Below are 20,036 nucleotides of genomic sequence, written 5' to 3'. Positions count from 1 at the left end.
AGAGCTGCTGAGCCCCCTCAGTTCCTCAGACTTCAGTGGAGCAGCTGTGTTCTCACTACTTTTATTCCTTCTTCTGCATCACCTGGTTTTTTTTTAACTGAGTTCCTCTCCTTCCACCTGTATGAATAGCAGGGCCTGCACCAGAGTCATTGAACATGATTTGCCCACTGAACTTATTAGTGGTAATGATGTATGAGAATGAGAAAACCCAGCCTGAGTCTTTAGATGAGACTGTAGGACTGGCAAGAAACCACCTTTTAGCTTGCAAACTCATTTGATGTGTCTATTACTGAAAGACAGTGAAGGAGGTGTCTGATAATGCCAGAGAAGAGCTGCTCTTTCATCGTTACCTATAAATGAGCTGCAGAGTTACTAATATGTTTAGATTCTTGTGAAACTGTGCACTAATGTAAAAATACCTGATAAATAATTCACAAATCATCTGCAGCACACAGCTCCAATCATTCCTAACTGGTAGATTGATACATCATTTATTTACAATGATGAGCAAGCATAATATTGAAAAATCAAACAAGTGTCCTCTCTGATAGGTTATAGCTGTTAAGAAGTACTTAGAGTGGCCAGATAAAAAAGTACTATAGGTGTCCAAAAGAGTTATTTATTAGAGGAAATATTTAACCCTTAAATACAAAACAAATGCCTTTAAGTGGCACTGACACATGAAGTGAAAAATGAAACTACCCTGAAATATTTGATTAAAGGGATTTTTTAATGATTATCACAAGTGATAAACAAACAGAGCCAGATCAAATCTTAAGAAACCAATGAGCCATTTACTTCACCGAGACCAGGATTTGGCCCAAATATACTAAGTACAAGGCCATTTCAGGTAATCCAAGACAATGACTAGCCCGATGAAGGATTTGCTGAGGTTTGTATGGCTGACCTAATAACACATTTGCCAGAGCTGGGCAAGATGCATCCCTGGGCCTAACACTTAGATCTGACCTGCCAACTGCATCTTGCCATTTTCAATTTATGCCCTGCTGGCATGCTACCAAATTTCCAGGAGGTGGCTCAGGCAGCAAGATCCTATTTAAAGGGCTTGTTGCTCCTGGTCATGGCACTACCCTGGTAGGGGCCAGAGCCATGATCCCTTTATATAGCTGCTCTAACCCTGGGCAGCTGCCAGGCAGGGCCAGGATCTGTGAGCCCTTTGATGTATTTTTAATTCAAAGCCTCTGGCCCCAGCAGCTCTGGGGCGAGGCTCATGAAGTGGCCATTGCCCACCCCTGATATTGGCTCTAAGAGCTTTGATCTGCATGTAGACACTGTTCATCTGCCATGAAGCTGCTAGATAATGCTCTTTACACTTTGCAATTCCGGCCTGTGTTCCTCAGGACAAATGTAAGCCTGCCAAGCTTTTAAAGAATATTATTCAGATTCAGATGCAGTGAGGGCTGCTGCAAAATGTCCTAGAGGAAATCAACTGAATAGGCCTGCCCTGACTTTTATTCTTGTGACACTAACAAGACGTGCAGTTTCAGGATCTGAATGTTTGATCAGTAGCTTGTAATATGTAGCATGACTACACCATAGCACGGTATATACAGGCTAACACTATTTCAGTGCTCTTTTTTTCATATACAATTCCAATTAATTTCTTGCTGGATCCCTCATCTTAAGGAACATTACACTGAAAGATATGAAGGGGTATTCTTTTAGGGTGGGATCTTCAGCTCCCTCTTAGCCTTTAAGAGTCATGTTTGTAAACATTTTTTTCAAACAAGAGGGCTAGAAACTTTATTTTTAAATGAAACCAGCGATTCTTGACCCTAGGAGCAGGGGGTATGTCTACACTACCCTCCTAGTTCGAACTAGGAGGGTAATGTATGCATACCGCACTTGCTAATGAAGCCCGGGATTTGAATTTCCCGGGCTTCATTAGCATAAGCGGGGAGCCGCCATTTTTAAATCCCCGCTGCTTCGAACCCCGTGTAGCGCGGCTACACGGGGCTCGAACTAGGTAGTTCGGACTAGGGTGCCTATTCCGAACTACCGGTACACCTCGTTTCACGAGGAGTACCGGTAGTTCGGAATAGGACCCTAGTCCGAACTACCTAGTTCGAGCCCCGTGTAGCCGCGCTACACGGGGTTCGAAGCAGCGGGGATTTAAAAATGGCGGCTCCCCGCTTATGCTAATGAAGCCCGGGAAATTCAAATCCCGGGCTTCATTAGCAAGTGCGGTATGCATACATTACCCCGCTAGTTCGAACTAGCGGGGTAGTGTAGACATACCCAGGGGCTTTAAGAAAAGAAAACCACCATAATATTGGGGATAAAATGATGAGAGATGGCAACCCTGAACAAGTGGGGAGCATCTAGAATTAACAGAGACTTGACTGTCTGAAAAGTCACAGGGTATGTCTACACTACCCCGCTAGTTCGAACTAGCGGGGTAATGTAGGCATACCGCACTTGCTAATGAAGCCCGGGATTTGAATTTCCCGGGCTTCATTAGCATAAGCGGGGAGCCGCCATTTTTAAATCCCCGCTGCTTCGAACCCCGTGTAGCGCGGCTACACGGGGCTCGAACTAGGTAGTTCGGACTAGGGTCCTATTCCGAACTACCGTTACTCCTCGTGAAACGAGGTGTACCGGTAGTTCGGAATAGGCACCCTAGTCCGAACTACCTAGTTCGAGCCCCGTGTAGCCGCGCTACACGGGGTTCGAAGCAGCGGGGATTTAAAAATGGCGGCTCCCCGCTTATGCTAATGAAGCCCGGGAAATTCAAATCCCGGGCTTCATTAGCAAGTGCGGTATGCATACATTACCCTCCTAGTTCGAACTAGGAGGGTAGTGTAGACATACCCTCAGAGGGGTAGCTGTGTTAGTCTGTATCTGCCATTGATCTGTGCAGAAATTGACCTGTGGCCAATGGGGAGCTGCCTGTTTGAAGAACAGGCAGTGCAAAGTATTGTTACCCTCCTCCCCTCGCTCTTGCAACTGTTCATGGATGCACATGACCCTGTAGCCGACTGCTCTGAGCAGCCCGCCGGGGCCTGAAAGGCAGGAAACCTGCTGGGTTGCTGGCTAGGAGTCGCCCAGGTAAGCGTCTACCTACCTCTGGCAGTCCAGCCCATCTCTACTCCCAATTTTCTGCTCACCTACTACTGTCCTTCTATCCCACATAACCCAAACTTTCTGCTCCCCTCCTGCACCAATACTCCCTCCTAGACCCTGCATCCCAATCCCTTGCCACAGGTCAAAATCTCCTCCTGCTCTAGGTCACAACCCAAACCCCTGAACCCCATTCTGTACCCCAGTTCTCTGCCCAGGTCACAATTCCCTCCTTTGCCCAAACTCCGATTTAGATCCCACACCCTCCTCCTGCATCCCAAACCCTTACCCCAAGCTCCCTTCTGCACCCAACCTCCATCCCGGACCCCCACACCTCCTCCATTAATAGCATGGAAGAGTGCAGCCCTTGGCCACTTACCGAATTCTTGGAGTGGCCCCTGCATCAAAAATTATTGTCCACCCTGGCTTATGACCACCTTTACTTATCTGATAGCCAAGAGTTCAGGTGTGTGTGAAGTCCAAATGAGCTTAGACATAACAACCTTGTGCGCTTGTCATCTTGGTTGCTCAGAAAATGGATGCCTTCTTTGTAATTCTCTTTGACAGTCCTTTCCATTCTCTGCTTGTTCCAAAGGTGTCAGAGAGGCCTCTGCATTTATTACTTGGATGAGAAGAAGAATAGGACCCAGCACTGTGGTTATCAATAGTACTGACCAGGCTGAAGCTATCATCAACTCTGACGATTTGGCAGTGCTTGGCTTTTTTAAGGTAAGTCAACAGAAAGTCAAAGGGTATTTTCCCTTTGTAACTAGGACCCACATTTTTTACTACTATCACCAGAAAATTTATTTCCAAAGATGCCTAACTTTGACCTTGAAAAACTAGGCCTACCATTGGCTATTTTTTTTGTCACGCACCTATTCCGGTATGCATTTTTCAACTTGCAAATAGTTGGGTTTATGTAGGGCTAGACTGTAGGTGTAAAGCCTCATTCCTGTGGTATTTTCTCTATGAATATTTGCATAGAGGACTTCCGCCTCAGCAGGAGTGCCTAAAGGTTATGCCTGTGGGGAGACTGCTCCCCATTGAAAACCCCAGCACAGCGGCGTAGAACAGGGCAATAGACTTGCTTTTATTCTATCCCCTTCTTGTTCCCCATGGACAGTTGCCTGTTGCTCCTCAGGAGCCAGGCTTCTGACTACACCAGGTGTTTAAGCAGGGCTACTCACATTCTGATCTCAGGTAGAGAGCCAGCCATCTAATAAACTGATTTGCTTACAAAGGTCTGAATTCTTGCTCTTGTAAAACCAGCAACTTGAACAATTACGGGCTCGGCAAGACTGAAAAACTGACCCTTACCATTTCGTTTAGCTGAAAACCAGCAAATATAATCTATTGCCTTGGGATACATTTTTGGTTTAACTTTATGTAAAGAAGGGAAATGTCTTAGTGGGGTTGGATTCAGATTACTGTAAATTTCTTACAAACTGTAGACTTTAGCTGCTATCGCTATTTCCTGGCTCAAAATTAATAAAATATTATACTGCACATGAGCCAAATCCTGAAGCTCTTACTCAGGAGAAATGTCATCAGTTTCAAGGACTGAAGAAAGAATTAAGGTGTCATGGGGCGGGACTAAAAGCAGCAGCACCTCCTGCTGGTAGCTCCAGGGAATTAGTCTGATCATCAGCAGGGCATCTCCTCTTGGCTAGTGTTTCCCCTGTCCTCATTCCACACTCTACAGAGGTTCTCAGGGAACTGGTCCTGCGCTCTCCCTGGTCAGGACCCGACTGCTCACTCTGCGCTGATCAGCTCCTTATATATCAGGCTGCCTCAGCAAGCTGTCCTCTGGTTGGCTCCTTAAAAGCTCCTCTACAGTTGTCCAGGGTTCTGCACAGGCTCCCTCCTATCTGTTTTAACCTCCTTCTTGGCCAGTATGGGGCAGCTGCTTCTCTACAAAAGGACTTAGGGATGAAAAATATTAAACACTACATACCACTGCAAAGTAAATATTCAGCAGTGACAAAGTATGAGCTGTTATAGTGTACAATCTAAATAGAGAGGAACAGGATTGAATTTTCTTAATTTTTCATGCTACCATCTATACCTTTAATATAATTAAATCTGACTTTGCATTTTTCTCTGACTAAGCAGGTATTTATTCTTCTGTCTGTTCAGCTATTTTGAACTGCCTATCAGCATGATGTCAGAACACATTCTTAATCTTATCAACCTTGAAGTGCCTCTTCTATAACGGGCTATAATTTATACTACAACTTTTACTGATGGGGCAACTTGGTGGGGTAACTGAAGTATGTTACTCTCCTAGCATCTTAGGGGAAAAGGCAGGGTATGCATTGAAAACAAAGGGCCAGAAATGAAAATGCTCACCCTAAGAGTTTTGCATCACAAGCAGCCCTACTAAAATCATCCATGAAATAAAGTGCAACTCACCAAAAGACTCATAACCCAGCTCAGGATAATTATGTTGCTGGACTGAGCTGATAGTTAGTGTCTGTAGATGTCTTTGATTGGAATTTGTGAATTCAGCTGGGGAATGAAATGACTATAGACGATCATCAGCATGCGCTACGACACGTCAGAAATACAGCAGGTGGAAGCCAATAAAATAAAACACTGTCAAAAGAAATAAAGAGCCGGATTTGACCTTCTGTTAGTCACAGATTGCTCACTGAATGCAACTGCCAGAATGTGTCGGAAGGTCTCAGCATATAAATTACTATTCATTTAACATGAAATAATTGTCTGATTAACTGGAAGCTGCAGGAGCTGTTGCCTTTCATTATTATTTACTATTAATTGGGGGCTGACAGCATGCGGACTACCCTTCAGAATTGGGAGACGAGATTTCCGCCTTGAAGAGTATCCTATCTAAACATCAGAACTATGCATAACAATTAAACACGTGTCAACAGGCAGGTCCACAGTCAAGCAGAGATCCTTCCTCTCTGGCCTACTGCATGGTAGAGATGAGAAAGTGTGATTGTGTACAGGGTTAACCGATGAGCCTGGGTTCATCAGTTAATCTTCATGGATACATGCAGGCTCCCGGTACGCACAGGGAGCCCACTTAAAAGCTACATGTTTTGTTAGTCTATAAAATGCTACCAGACCATTTGTTGTGTTTTTCACTTAAAAGCTGGCTCTCAGCAGACATTGGCTCCTGGGGAGCCACTTGCCCCCTCCCCCACACTGCTGCCTCTGTAGCAGAGGCAGCAGTATGGGGTGGCAGCATATACGCATGGGGAGCTGGCTTAGAAACCGGCCTCCCACACACACTAGCTCCCAGGGAGCCAACTGCCCCTCCACATGTACCCCTGTAACCACTGAAATTTTTCAGCAGTTACACAGTTTCTTAATTAAACACATTTTAACATCCTTACTACATGGAAGAGGCTCTGTTTGTGTGACTCTACCTAGTGGTGTCAGGATCTGGTGTCCCCAACTGGACAGACCTTCCCAAGGCCAGGACTTGCCAGAGGCACTGGTTGGTTCATGTTGGAAGGAGCAGGATGGGAGTAGAGATCAGGGAGTGCCATATCAATCCCACAGCAGCCCAGCAGATGCTATCTATGAAAAGTCATGCAGTCAGCCCTGCTAGTGGGGGTGTTTACTCCCTTCCCTATACCTCAGAAACCTGCACAAAGTCACCTTCCATCTGCCCTTATCTCCCATCCACACCAGCACAGCAGAGGTTGCCTGTGATTATAAACCACCGCTTTTGCTTTACAGGAACTTCACGGTGGAACAGTGGAAGTTTTCTATGAGACTGCGAGAGATGTGCCAGAGCTGCCTTTCGGGGTGACAGCCAGCGAGGAGGTTTTTGTGAGCTATGGCATCCGAGAGAACACTATTGCTGTGTTCAAGAAGGTAGGAATGTGCGCATGATGGAGATTGTGCAATAGGCTACGACAGAAGCCTGTGCATAGAGAGCAGCTGGAGAACATCTATTGTGGTGGAAATATCTAACAGGAATGCCAATCACTTAGTGTTATGACTGCTATATTTACAGTAACAATGTGCCAATTTGTAGTGCATTGCAGCCCATGGATAACTGAAATCTAAGTCAAAACGGACAAAACTGGGTGCCTTCATTCTGGGTTCTGAATCTATATTTAGTCACCTAAGGAAAAGTGACCAACTTTGCAAATTTACTGAGCACCTACAATTTCTGCTGGACTCAAGGACTATTATGGATGCTCAGCACTTCTATAGCACATCACTTTTGTCAAAGGCTGTCTTTCCTTTCCCCCAATTGATACTCTAGAAGAGCTCTACAAACAGAATGACAATTACAAAACTATTAAGAAGCAATACTGACAATTAGGCTACCAAACAAACCAGAGCAAGACATTGTCAAAGTGAAGGCTCCCTTGCCATTTCATTGTGCCTAGGCATTGAAAGCATTCCGCCTTAGAATTTAGAAAGCATACACAGTATATTATGATTATTGTCACCGATTAAATTAAAAATGTCAGTTTTATCTTGACACTTAGCGGCAATCATGTTACTAATCTAGTGGTGCCATTTATTGTAGAAGAGTTATGAAATTTTAGTTGCTGTTGACAAAAAAAGTAAATTTGAAAATAACAGTATGTTTCAATAATGACAGCAAGCTTGCTATAGCTGGGGACAAAGAAGGCTGTTTTTAAAACTTTGCTTTATTATTACTCAAGGGAAAACCTGTACATCATGAAGTGTCTGAAGATGGCAAGCAGAACAAAGTGGATCTTACCAGATTAATTAAAACTTTTACTATGGATTTGGTCACAGAGTATAATCTTGAGGTATGTTCACGTATGGAATAAAATTGAGCTGCAGCAGAAGGGAATTCTTGGCCGAAACCTGTCTCAAAAGATTCTGTGAAAAAAATCATCATCTCTTTAATATGTTGCTCTTAGGATTTTGGAATTTCAGAACCTGCATGTGCTATGTTGAGCTGGCTAGTGATACTCATCAGAATTTAGCAGGGAATCCAGTTTACATAGTTGTTCTGTTTGCCACACACGTTTCCTGTACAACATTCAATTCCACTCCAACTGATTTCTACGTTAGATTAATAAAAGCAGCAAAGGAAGCACAAATGTAAAATTTCCTTGACAGAACCTTACGTGTAGAGCCCTGCAACTCTGCGGATATCCACTTTTTAGTCACTGGTATCTGCATCTGCAGGTGTGGATGAAGATGTCTGCAGCTCATTTTTGCAGACCTAAATATGGATGAGGATACAAACTTCATATCTAGAACCCTGCAAATGTGTAGATATCTGATTTTATAACCACATCCTCGGATGTCAGTGCAGATACCTATGGCTCATTTTTTGTGGACACAGAGGGGGATGCAGATACAAATTTTGTATCTGCTCAGGGTTCTACCTGTGTATCTCTGTCACTCCTGACAGCTGATCTCAAAATGGCTTGCAGTACTGTCCACTCCAGCAGATGTGCAGAGGGGTTCATGCAGTACACTGACATAACAGTTACACAGCTCCCTACACCACAACAGCAAATATTATATAGGCCCATAATCCAACTGTAAGCCATTTTCCTTCAGATTTGAGAGCACAATAAAAGCCTCCCTCAATATTCCCCTATTGACTTCTTTCCTGGAGATCTAGACTGTGAAATTCATTCATGGTACAGTTCTATCATCTGTTAAACCATTCAGGAAAAGCTGCTTTGAAATTGTAGCCTTGTTCAGCAAAGCGGATCTATTCTGAACTGATGGCCAATCTGTTATTCATTCTGGTTGACCATCAGACAAACACATCTATTACCTCTAAGAACTTGCCCTAGCAATTTTGTAATTAGCAGAAAATAGGATCAGATAGTTGTAAAGATCAATATCATATTTTAAATCTCATGCTAGAGATGACTATTTTGCTGCCAAGTATTTGGTTGTTTTTCCGTGAGCTGATCTTTATTGACAACACAACCTTTTATTTAGGGCATGTCTACACTATAATTTTAAATAAAATTCTACATGTCAATTTTATTTAATTTCAGTTTGTGCATCCAATTTAACAAATGTGATTTTGCACGTCCCCACAAGGTGATTGTGGTTGACAGAGCACATCCTCACTGCCAGGGGTTGCATTGATTCAAGGAGGGATGCATTATGGGTGGCTAGCCCACAGTCCCTGGGGCAGAGTGGAATTCTGGGCTAAGGTCCCAATGTCTCGTGGGATGAAAACACTGTTACGGGTGCATGTCATCAGCCTCCCAGGCTTGTCCTGTGGTATGCTTGTCTGAAATCCTTTTGGCATTGCTGTGTGTTCCTTATCCACCATGTCCTGTGCTATTTTGGCATAGATATAAGTGTTTCTTTGGCCGGTTTTACAGACTCTCTCCTCCCACTCCCAGCAATCAGGGCCCCTGTCTTCTAAAGGCTCCATGCTAGAGATGTTTGTGTGCCCCTGTGCATGCTCAGCTATGCTGGTGAGCTCTCCATGCTACTCCAATGGGAAATGACCATTCAAATGTCCCCGGTCTTTCCCTGCTCTTCTGACAGTTCAAAGTGCTTGTCAGAGCTTTTCTAACAGAGCACTCCGAATCATCACCTGGAGGCCAGTAACTCTGAATTGCAATACACAGTATTTACACTGCTCTTAATTCAAGGTGTGAATGTCACCTCAGGCTTTACTCCACTAGTTCAGGTGGAATACAGGGGTCGATTTTAAAAGCCGTTTTACCCATTACAAATTTGACCTAATGCTGAATATGTTGACCTAAGCTGATAGTGTAGACCAGTCATTAGCAAACTACCACCAGCATTAATTCTGTGCCTGGTGTTACACAGGAGGTCATACTAGACGATCATAATGGTCCATTCTGGTCTTAATCTATAAATAATTATGAGATTTTTTCTTGAGCAGGCAACCACTTAGCAGCTGCTGATTTTCTTTCACTTTATCATCTAAGACAATACAAAATCCTAGGGTTGTGGAAATGATGGGCAACTATGAGTCTTTCAATGTAAAATCTGCAAAGCCAGAACTGCATGGCATTGGTACTTCAAGCATGTGAGTCACGGTTCTGCTCCCAGAGAGTGGAGCAAATGTTGAGCCTTTTCTTTTGCAGACATCCGTGAAGATTTTTGATGTCCCTGTTGAAAATCACATTCTGCTCTTCACCCCAAAGAATTCAGAGACCTTCAACAAGACGTATGAAGATTATGAATCTGCTGCTGCAGAATTTAGAGGAAAGGTTTGTGACGCAGTTTACTTTATAGTCCTGCTTTGCAAATGTCAGATGTCAAAGATCGGCTGAAAAACACCCACCTATGTTGCTGATATGAATATATTGCTGTCAGTCTGTCCCCTAGCAAACCACTTCCAATAGTTCTAAGAACTATTTTTCTAGCCTGAGTCCTTAGGCAAAATGGTCCAGGGAATTCAAATTAGAAATAAACTCAAAGTGAGAGTGATGCTTTAAAAATATGATTCTAATTGTGTCATGCCTACTAAACCTATTTCTGACCATTCCTATCAAGCTTATTTATGATCTTACATACATCTCTTACTGAGAGCAAACTTTCAGCCAGGAAGAGTTGAGCACTGCTTTTGCAGGCTCAGCTTCTAGTTTACAATGCTGTCTGCAAATGCCATCCTGGCAATTTGAACGAATTGCTGTTGGCCACAGTTGAAGCCAGCAGTTCTATCTTGACTGGTTTTGCAAAGAACCTGTATGATATTGTTTCATGCAGCAAAGGGGAGGGAAGAGTAAGTAAAAAGAACACTAACAGTCTCTACTGTAAATTACTCAATTTTGCTGCTATTACTCCACTAAGTGCTGCAGAATGAGAATTCATCTAGTAATAAAACCACCAATAGCCATCTATACTATTGGGAAGGACACCTGGATTATAAATATTTCAGATTTTTGTACTATTACATTTTATCATGTAATGCAGGGAGACGCAATAAGAACTTACCGGGGCAAAAAGCATAGTTTGGTTGTGTAAGAGAGAGCAATATAACTTACCAGACTAAGAAATAAATCCGAACTTGAATGTGCTGCAGATCTGTGTAGTGCAGCAATATCAAGTGGATTCAGTAAAAGCGCAAACTTACTTGGTTTAGAATGTCACTGTCTCAGATCTGGGGCATAGAAAAACTTACAAAACGGCAGAGTGAACCTGACTCAGTATATGGTTTTGCATTGTTCCAACAGCAGATAACCCTTGATCCTAACAATGCCAAGTTTTGGGAGGTTCATTACTGGATCTAAACTTAAAATCTCCCCTGTATTCCAAAGATTAAACCAAACCCCAGAGACCAAATTATTTTAAACAGGGGGGAGATTTCCTATCCACACACCTTCAGATTCAGGCTGGATTCCATGCTTTCAACAAGTTTCATGTCCTGAATCTAGTTTTCTTTCATCACAAATTCAAAGTGAAAGATGGAGCTGGTTGATACAGGTCCCTATGAAAGAATCTTAAAAAAAAAATCGAAAAACTGCACAGCTGTTTCTAAGGCAATAGATTTCTACTTTTAGAATTTAATGGGATGCTATGAAGCTGGATATTCCATATGCTGCTGTTTTTCTTTTCCAGATAATGTTCATATTGGTAGACACAAATGAAACCAGAAATGGACGTGTATTTGAATATTTTCGCATCACTGAGATAGACGTCCCTGCTGTGCGAATCTTAAACCTGACGAGTGATGCAAAGTACAAAATGCCTGCAGATGAGGTGACTGTGGAGAATCTAAGAAGCTTCTGTCACAGCTATCTAGGTGGGACAGCAAAGGTATGCCTCTCTGAGGAGACGGAGTCAGATGTCCATTTTATGCCAGCTGAAAGTTGTAGCACATTTGCAAAAATAAAGTGAAAATATTTTTTAAGCTTCTAATCTATCACCTGTAGTAGCTTGGTTCTGATTTTATAAGATTGTTCTTGTTGCTGCCATGTGCTTTGTCAGTGCAAATGGGTCTACCCCCTAATTTTGGATAACTGAGGCTGTGTCTACACTGCAGAGTTTTTTCGGAAAAATGGTCGTTTTTCCAAAAAAACTTCACTTAATGTCCACACTGCAATTGTGTTCTTTAAAAAAAAAAATCTTTCTATGAGGAAGAAGCCTTTTTCCTAAAGAGCTCTTTCAGAAAAAGGCGTGTGTGGACAGGGAAGAGGGAGTTCTTTTGAAAGAAGAGGAAAGAAAAAAAAGCACAGGTGCCCTGGTGGCCACTCCGTCCATAGAAATCACAGCTTAAATGTGAAATAGTGTCCATTCGGTGTGGACGCTATCTTTTGAAAAAGCAGATCACTTTTTCAGTGTGCTTTTGTTATGTAGACGCTCTCTTTCGGAAGAAGATTTTTCAGAAGATCTCTTCCAGATAAGCTTCTTCCGAAAGAAGCCTGCAGTCTAGACATAGCCTGAAATTGAGCACCAGATTCTGCCAGTGATTTTATGTGGGAACTTAGGCAAGTCACTAAGTCACTTATGGCCTGGATTTTCAAGGTGATGAGAATGTCTAAATTTCATTAACTTTACCTGTCATTCAGAAGAACTCAGAAAATAAGGCCATGAAACCTCTGAGCTTCCTTCCTCCCCTCAGCCCATGTATAATAAGGCTAATGATATTTACTTATCCAACTGAGGTGATATAAGGATTCATTAGTACCTGAAAGCTTTACATACTAGAGCTCTGAGACTGGAAAAGTGCTACAGATAATCCTGATAGTTTCTCTAAATGAATGATAAGATCTTGCAATTGTCATGAATGAGCTTTTCCTTATTTGTGTGCCTCTTACAATCCTTTTCACTCTCTTATTTCCTGATCGATCACTCCCTATTCCCATTACAATATTTTGTCATCATAATGATGTATCAACATGTTCATGCCACAGAAGTTCTAAAAAGATACCTTATACACTGTATTGCTTTTTCAGTGTTCTATAGGTTAATTTACCTTCATGCTTAACAGCTGTCATCAAGAGGAAGGAAGGAGCCATGTGGTAGGGACAAAGAGATCCACAGTGACATGCACCCCTCCTAGAGCCACCTCACTCTTCTCTGTATCCACAATAAGCCAGCTCTATAGTTCTCTAGCCTTTTGCTTGTCATTCAGCCAGGTTTTGTAGGACAACTGGATTGTGAAGGTTCAAGTAACCTACTGATGGTTGAACATGACTCACAATATTTTAAGATGGGTATAAAAAATAAGGACATTTGGTGAGAATTATCCAGTCAGACTCACTTTAACATGAACTGGAATACGTCTTCCTGATATCCCCTTCACTTTCTTATCTCTGTTTCTCTTTCTGGTTAGCCACATGTATCTAGTGAAGAAATTCCAGAGGACTGGGACAAGAATCCCGTTAAGGTGCTTGTTGGAAAGAACTTCAACAAGGTTGCCTTTAATAAGACCAAGAATGTGTTTGTAATGTTCTGTGAGTATCATTCTAGGTTGTTTTAACATGACCATTTTGATGTGAAAATGCATTTGTTCTGTATAAAACCAAGCACCATTCATTACAGAAGTTCAAATGAATATACTTTTGCTATCTGCTTAGAGCATTATAAGATTTGTGCCATATCTTAAGGAAATGGGGATATTCAGCTACTGACTTAAGATTGTTCTGTATAATAGGGGTGCCTAAAGCCAATATTTTCCAAGGTGGTATGAAATTGTGATGTTGGAAGACAAAGCTATCCTGGGATTTTATTGTACAATTTAACATTCAGATATGCCACACTGTAGGAACCAGACTGTGTCCCATGGGCACATCCCAGGGCAAGGGGAGGCCATCTTATGATGCTCTAAGAGCACCCCAAAAAAGAGCCACAATTCCTTTGCTGCTCCCCTTAGCTCTGTGGAAGTAGATTCCCATATATAGCAAAAGATCGCTATCCCTTCCCACAGCCCCCAAAGCAGCTCTGCCTATTTTCTACTTCATCCCATTTGTCTGTTCCAAGGATAGGAATAGCAAGTGCCAAATAAACCTGTGCTCCCAGACTCACAATCCAAGTGGGTACTTACTCTCCAGGGTGCCTCTGCATGGATGCATAATCAAAACCAAACCTAAGCCTTTAATGGTTTTGTGACCAAGATTCTAATGAGCACCACTGGGTAAAAGTCTGAGCCTTAGAGAAACAAAGACATCTGAAAATGCCAGGTAACAATTCAAATGACGAAAGTTGGTCATGGACTCAGATTATTACCACACTTTTGTGGTATAGTTTGTAAGAAGGATGGTGGAGAAAACTGCATTGCAAACATGCTATTGCTGCTATAACAGCCTCATTTTCCTTCTGGTTGACCTCACATGGAACGAGATACCCTTTCCAGTCCCCTAACTGTCTTGTTCCTGCTTCTGTTCCTCTCTGAGCCTTGGATATTTTGGCCTAATCTGAGACAGAGCTATTATTGAAAATTAACTATTTTTCCAATGCAACAGAAACAGACAGGGAGGGGAAAGGCTTAAATTGGACTTATAAATGATAAAATAATTTCCCCCACAGAAAAACTCCTGAATTTTGGTCATCTTCTTACACATTGAGGAAGCCAAAGTTGGTTGCAATCTATCTGTAGGATCCTCTTCACCCACTGCTGAATTACTGCAGCTCCAGAGAGGAATGAGGAAAATATTAAAAGGCCCAAGATTACACCACTGGAGCTTTAGGCCATGTCTTCACTTCAGTGCTGCCACTATCAATCTTCTGGAGTTTGAGTTAGTGGATCTACCTAAGACCTACTAAATTGAACTGAGAGAGGCCCTCCTTGGTGGCTGGTACTTCTGCTCCTGCAAGGATTATAGGGAGCCAACAGAAGCATTTACTCCCATCAGTTGCCCACTGTGGGGGCAGGGAAACTCGAATCAAGGTACATTGACTCCGGCTATGCAATTCATGTAGCTGGAGTTGCGTATCTTGATTCGACCTTCCCCTTTAGTGTAGACCTGGCCTTAGGGGAAAAAAAGGAGGAATATCTTTCTGGGTTGAAAATGCATGGGAATTTAGGTAGGCAGAATTACATTAGCAAATTGGAACTTGACAAGGACAACAGTATGTGAACAAAATGTTCTGGACCTCAGTTTTACATTTCAACTGAGATATGTTTGCTTATTTCATTAGCAAAACCATATGCAAGAAACATAGGAATATATTCACAAATAGCTGTACAACTCTCATCCTGGAATACCAAAACTCATACAGAGTCTAGTGCTAGCCTAGAATTGTTAGTTTTGACCTCTGGCCATTTCATCCATTGTAATTATTTTGTTACCCTGTTTGGTGTTGTGAACAAACTTTGTATTTGTGCCCTAATTAGGCATTGAATACAAAACACTGGATAAGAAAGTCTATGGAATGGAATCTTGAGTTCTTATAGTGTTGCCTGAAATTGCCTTACCCCCACCAAAGAAACCCTGTTAAAATGGATCTGAATGTGGACACTGATCCATTGACTGAAGAACTCTAAACAAGGGGCATTAACAGGAGTGTTGTAAGCAAGACATGCGAAGTAATATTCTCTCTCTACTCTGTGCTAAGCCTCAACTGAATATTGTCTCCAGTCCTGGGCATCACATTTCAGGAAAGATGTGGAGAAATTGGAGAAGGTCCAGAGAAGAGCACAAGAATGATTAAAGGTCTAAAAAACATGACCTACAAGGAAAGACTGAAAGAATTGTGTTTGTTTAATTTATAAAAGAGAAGACTGAGAGGGGACATACAGCATCCAAGTACAGGCAGTCCCCGGGTTACATGGATCCGACTTACATCGGATCCCTACTTACAAATGGGGTGAGGCAACCCCGCACTAGCTGCTTCCCCCCAGTAGACCAGAGAGATGCGAAGCTAGCGCCCCTCCCCCCCAGCAGACCAGGGAGACGCGGAGCGGCTTTTCTCAGCAGACACCTCAGCTTGAGAATAAAGGACTGAGGGAAGTGAGGTGTGGGAGAATAAAACTGAGCTCTGGAGAAATGTTTGGCTAGAGTTTCCCCTACAATATGTACCAGTTCCGACTTACATACAAATTCAACTTAAGAACAAACCTACAGTCCCTATCTTGTACGTAATCCGGGGACTGCCTGTACATAAAAGAGTGTTACAAGGAGGAGGGAGAAAAGTAACTTTTCTTGACCTCTGAGGACAGGACAAGAAACAAGGGGCTTAAATTGGAACAAGGAAGGTTTAGGTTGGACATTAGGAAAAACTTTTCAACTGTCAGGGTGGTTAAGCACTAGAATAAATTGTCTAGGGAAGTTGTGGAATCTCCACTATTGGAAATATTTAAGAGCAGGCTAGATGACATCTGTCAGGGATGATCTAGATGGTGCTTGCTTCTGACATGAGTGCAGAGGACTAAACTAGATGTCATCTTGAGGTCCCTTCTAGTTCTAGAAATCTAGGATTCCAAGTGCTCATTCTGATCCCTCTCTCTCTCTAAACCTTAAGAAGAGAGGGACCCGACCTGCAAATTTGGATCTGGAACTTGACTCTTTCTGGGGTAAAATTCCCAGGCACATTGAAGCCAATAATAAAACTCTCATTGGTGTCATTGGGGCCAGGATCTCTCTCTCTCCCAGTGCATATCTACTCTAGGAAATTATTTCGAAATAACATTTCAAAATAATGACTCCTGAAATAATAATTTTCAAATAATTTTCATACTTCAGGGAAGCCTTGAAATTAGTCCGAGGCAGGCTCCCTTAATGTGGAAGTGTTACCTCAGCATAGCGCCCCAGGAAGCGAAGGGAATTAATTACTTTGAATGACTCTGTAGAATAGTTATTTTGAAATGGCAGCAGTGGAGTGTCCACACAACTGCTATTTCGAAGTGATTTTCAAAATACGTGTTATTCCTCATGGAAAGCAGGTGGGGATAACAGACAAAGCCCCCAATATAATGACTATCCCAATAAAATCGGGACATCTTGTCACCCTACTGTAGCCCATCTCCCTCCTAAATTCAGGATGGTAAAGCATTGTTATGTAACAAGGATAGAAGAGCTGTATTCTACTTGAGCCACAAGGCTTCCTACCACCCAAAAGCATAACAGAAGAAAAGATATTTGCTGGGTCTATGGTTTTTACTTAGATTGTATTCAGTTTTCACTCTGACAAATTCCTATTGATGTCACTGAACTTCCTGATTTGCCCCATTGTTTCTATAAGTGGGTAATGCCCATTTTAGCTCTGGCACCTATAATTCTTTGCATTTCTGTGACTAAAATGAAATAAATATATTGATTTGGGAACATCTATTTCTTTTTAATTGCAGATGCACCTTGGTCCCATGATTGTAGGAAACTCTTTCCAATTTGGGATGAACTGGGCAAGAAATATGAAAACCATGAAAATATAGTAATTGCCAAAATAGACTTCACAGCAAATGACATTCAGTTAGTTATGCTAGACCGTTATCCATTCTTTAGATTCTTTCCTGTTGGATCCAGTGACCAGGTGAGGTGTATTATGTGTCTGTGTGTCAGTATGCGTGAGCATGTGAGAAGAGTTCTATGAAAATGGGGGAAAAAATGTTGGTCCTCATCTATTCACATATTTCTTATGGAGTAACATGCACTTACTTCTGCCTGGAATCTGCGTTTAAAGGACATGCTATTTGCTTTCAGCCTTCACTCACAAGTATCAGGTACAAGCCCAGCCCTTAGTTAGTAAACTTATAATAAATAGATAAAACAACAAGTAGTCCTGTAGCACCTTAGGGTATTTCTACACTACCCTCCTAATTCGAACTAGGAGGGTAATGTAGGCATACCGCACTTGCAAATGAAGCCCGGGATTTGAATTTCCCGGGCTTCATTTGCATAAGACGGGCGCCGCCATTTTTAAATCCCGGCTAGTTCGAACCCCGTGCCGCGCGGCTACACACTTGTTTTTTTTTTATGCAACAAATGGTCTGGTAGCACTTTATAGACTAACAAAACATGTAGATGGTATCATGAGCTTTCGTGGGCACAGCCCACTTCTTCAGATCATAACTCTGGTAATCTGAAGAAGTGGGCTGTGCCCACGAAAGCTCATGATACCATCTCCATGTTTTGTTAGTCTATGAAGTGCTACCAGACCATTTGTTGCTTTTTTCTGTAACAGACTAACTTGGCTATCCCCTGAAGCTCCTGAACATGCAAGGCACTGTTTTTTTTAAGTTACAGATTAACATGGTTCCCCTTCTGAGACTGGGCTGATAAAGTTGATACTGCTATAGCTTCTGGTGACTTGAGTCAAACCGAGTGGTTCTGTACGTTAGGGGGGGTGTTGGCAGGAGCCTAACTTCTAAAAAAACCCTTCTGCCAAGGCCCAATTGTAGTGCCTGAGAAAGGATCCTGCAGGGAACACTTAATGTAATTCTCATTAAACAAACAAACAAACAACCAGCCACCGAAGCTCAGGACTTATTCACTCAGGTGCTTGTTCAGATGACCAGTTTGAATTGTTTGTTTAGCAGTTTGGCTTATGCGAACACGTTTACACTGTCTTAGAGGCCATGTCCTCTAAGCTTTTCAAAAATTATTTTCTAGACAGCTATGACATATCACAAACCACAGTAGAAAAAAAAATCAAGTGCTTGTTAATACAAACTAAAGAGCTTCTGCTATTGCTGATTATCTTTAGAATATTCTCTATAATGTGCCAGCATGTTGCATAATACTCTGAAACAATTGATGCAAGAAAGAACGGAAGAAAACAGAAATATATTAACCGCAGAGTCATAATCCTCCATCCACATGGATAATTTAATTAAAGAGAAAACCCCAGCTCTGGATCAAAGAAATTCAATTCTATGATACTATTATAATTAAAACATTACTCAGCTTTTCATTTTTCTCCTCATGCCCCATACGTAAATTAAATTCTAAGACATTTGTACTTGTCCTCATTTAATCTCTTAAGGAGAGATTTTTCGCTCAGATGTGCATGCCCAGCTTCTAATGAATTGAACAGCAGTGCTGCACATCCCTCCTGTTTCTGGCCTTAAGGTATACCTTCTACAGCCCTCTCCCTTAGCAGTTTTCTGATCAATATTCTTTTAAAAACATATTAATTACATTTTGTTTTCTATGAAAATTTGACTCACTCAGCTGTTGCTGAATTTTATTACTAATTATATATATTGTGATAGGGTTCTGAGGCTTCAGTCAGAGCTTGCAATCTCCCCAACACATTCCTGCCTTAGACTGGAGTTTGGTGCTCGGGTGTTAAGCTGATGGACAGAGAGAGAGAGGGGAAAAAGAGGATCAGGAAATACACTGCACAATTACAAATGGCTCCTTTTCATATTTTTGTGGTGTTTATCACTCTCTCATTTTTGTGATGGGAATGAAATACTATTGTGAAAAGGTCAATGAAGATTGTGCATTTCCCTGCTTAAGTTTCTCTCTCCTAACTGGTCCCTTTGTAGCCTTCTCCTATTCTTATCTTTGCACCTTCTTCCAGGCTGACCACTCTTCATGGGTTCCCGTGGTCACCGACCAGTAGATCGCGATCTACCGGTAGATCTCAGGGGCTCTAAGAGTAGCTCTTGAGCCCTCTCTGAACTGCGCACCTGCACAGTACATTTACATTAGATTTCCTCATGTAATGTAGGCGGGGTTTCAAGGAAGGGGTGGGGCAGTAGATCTTCGCCTGTTCTGAGACTTAAAAAGTGATCTTGGGTGTAAAAAGGTTGGAGACCACTGGCCTGTCTTCTCTTGTACTAGATCTCCCAACCTCTTCCAAAACCATTACCTTTCAGAAGTGACCCATGTATGGTTCTAACACACTAAGTGAAAAATCATGCACCCAAGAGACTGTATATCTGTATTGTTGTCTCTCTGGCCAGCTTTGAACATACAATCCTTAAGTCAGTAGTCTCATCTCTGTATACTTGTATAGCACCAAGATGATCATCGGTGCTCAACAAATGAGATAGTAATTACAATGCTTCATGCAATGTCCAACTCCCAAGATTTTGTTGGTGGATCTGTATCAGTGTCTGCCCAAGATCTTTCACGGTTAAAGAATTA

At 42.1% G+C, this 20,036-nt stretch overlaps 1 protein-coding gene across 4 annotated transcripts in view; it reads left to right on the top strand.

The window, feature by feature from the left end:
* PDILT (protein disulfide isomerase like, testis expressed) overlaps window positions 1-20,036 on the top strand; it is a 57,795-nt gene that overhangs the window by 28,058 nt on the left and 9,701 nt on the right. For all 4 annotated transcript variants that reach the window (XM_075899420.1, XM_075899419.1, XM_006123136.4 and 1 more), the window contains 7 exons: window positions 3,677-3,810; window positions 6,796-6,933; window positions 7,740-7,850; window positions 10,143-10,268; window positions 11,620-11,817; window positions 13,337-13,457; window positions 17,291-17,472. In XM_075899420.1, the coding sequence (XP_075755535.1) occupies window positions 3,677-3,810; window positions 6,796-6,933; window positions 7,740-7,850; window positions 10,143-10,268; window positions 11,620-11,817; window positions 13,337-13,457; window positions 17,291-17,472 (1,010 nt within the window). The remainder of the gene's footprint in view (window positions 1-3,676; window positions 3,811-6,795; window positions 6,934-7,739; window positions 7,851-10,142; window positions 10,269-11,619; window positions 11,818-13,336; window positions 13,458-17,290; window positions 17,473-20,036) is intronic.

This window comes from Pelodiscus sinensis, chromosome 16 (assembly GCF_049634645.1).
Source record: "Pelodiscus sinensis isolate JC-2024 chromosome 16, ASM4963464v1, whole genome shotgun sequence".
Classification (NCBI taxonomy): domain Eukaryota; kingdom Metazoa; phylum Chordata; order Testudines; family Trionychidae; genus Pelodiscus; species Pelodiscus sinensis.
The sequence above is the reverse complement of the archived record's forward strand: the minus strand, read 5'-3'. Positions and strand labels throughout refer to the sequence as shown.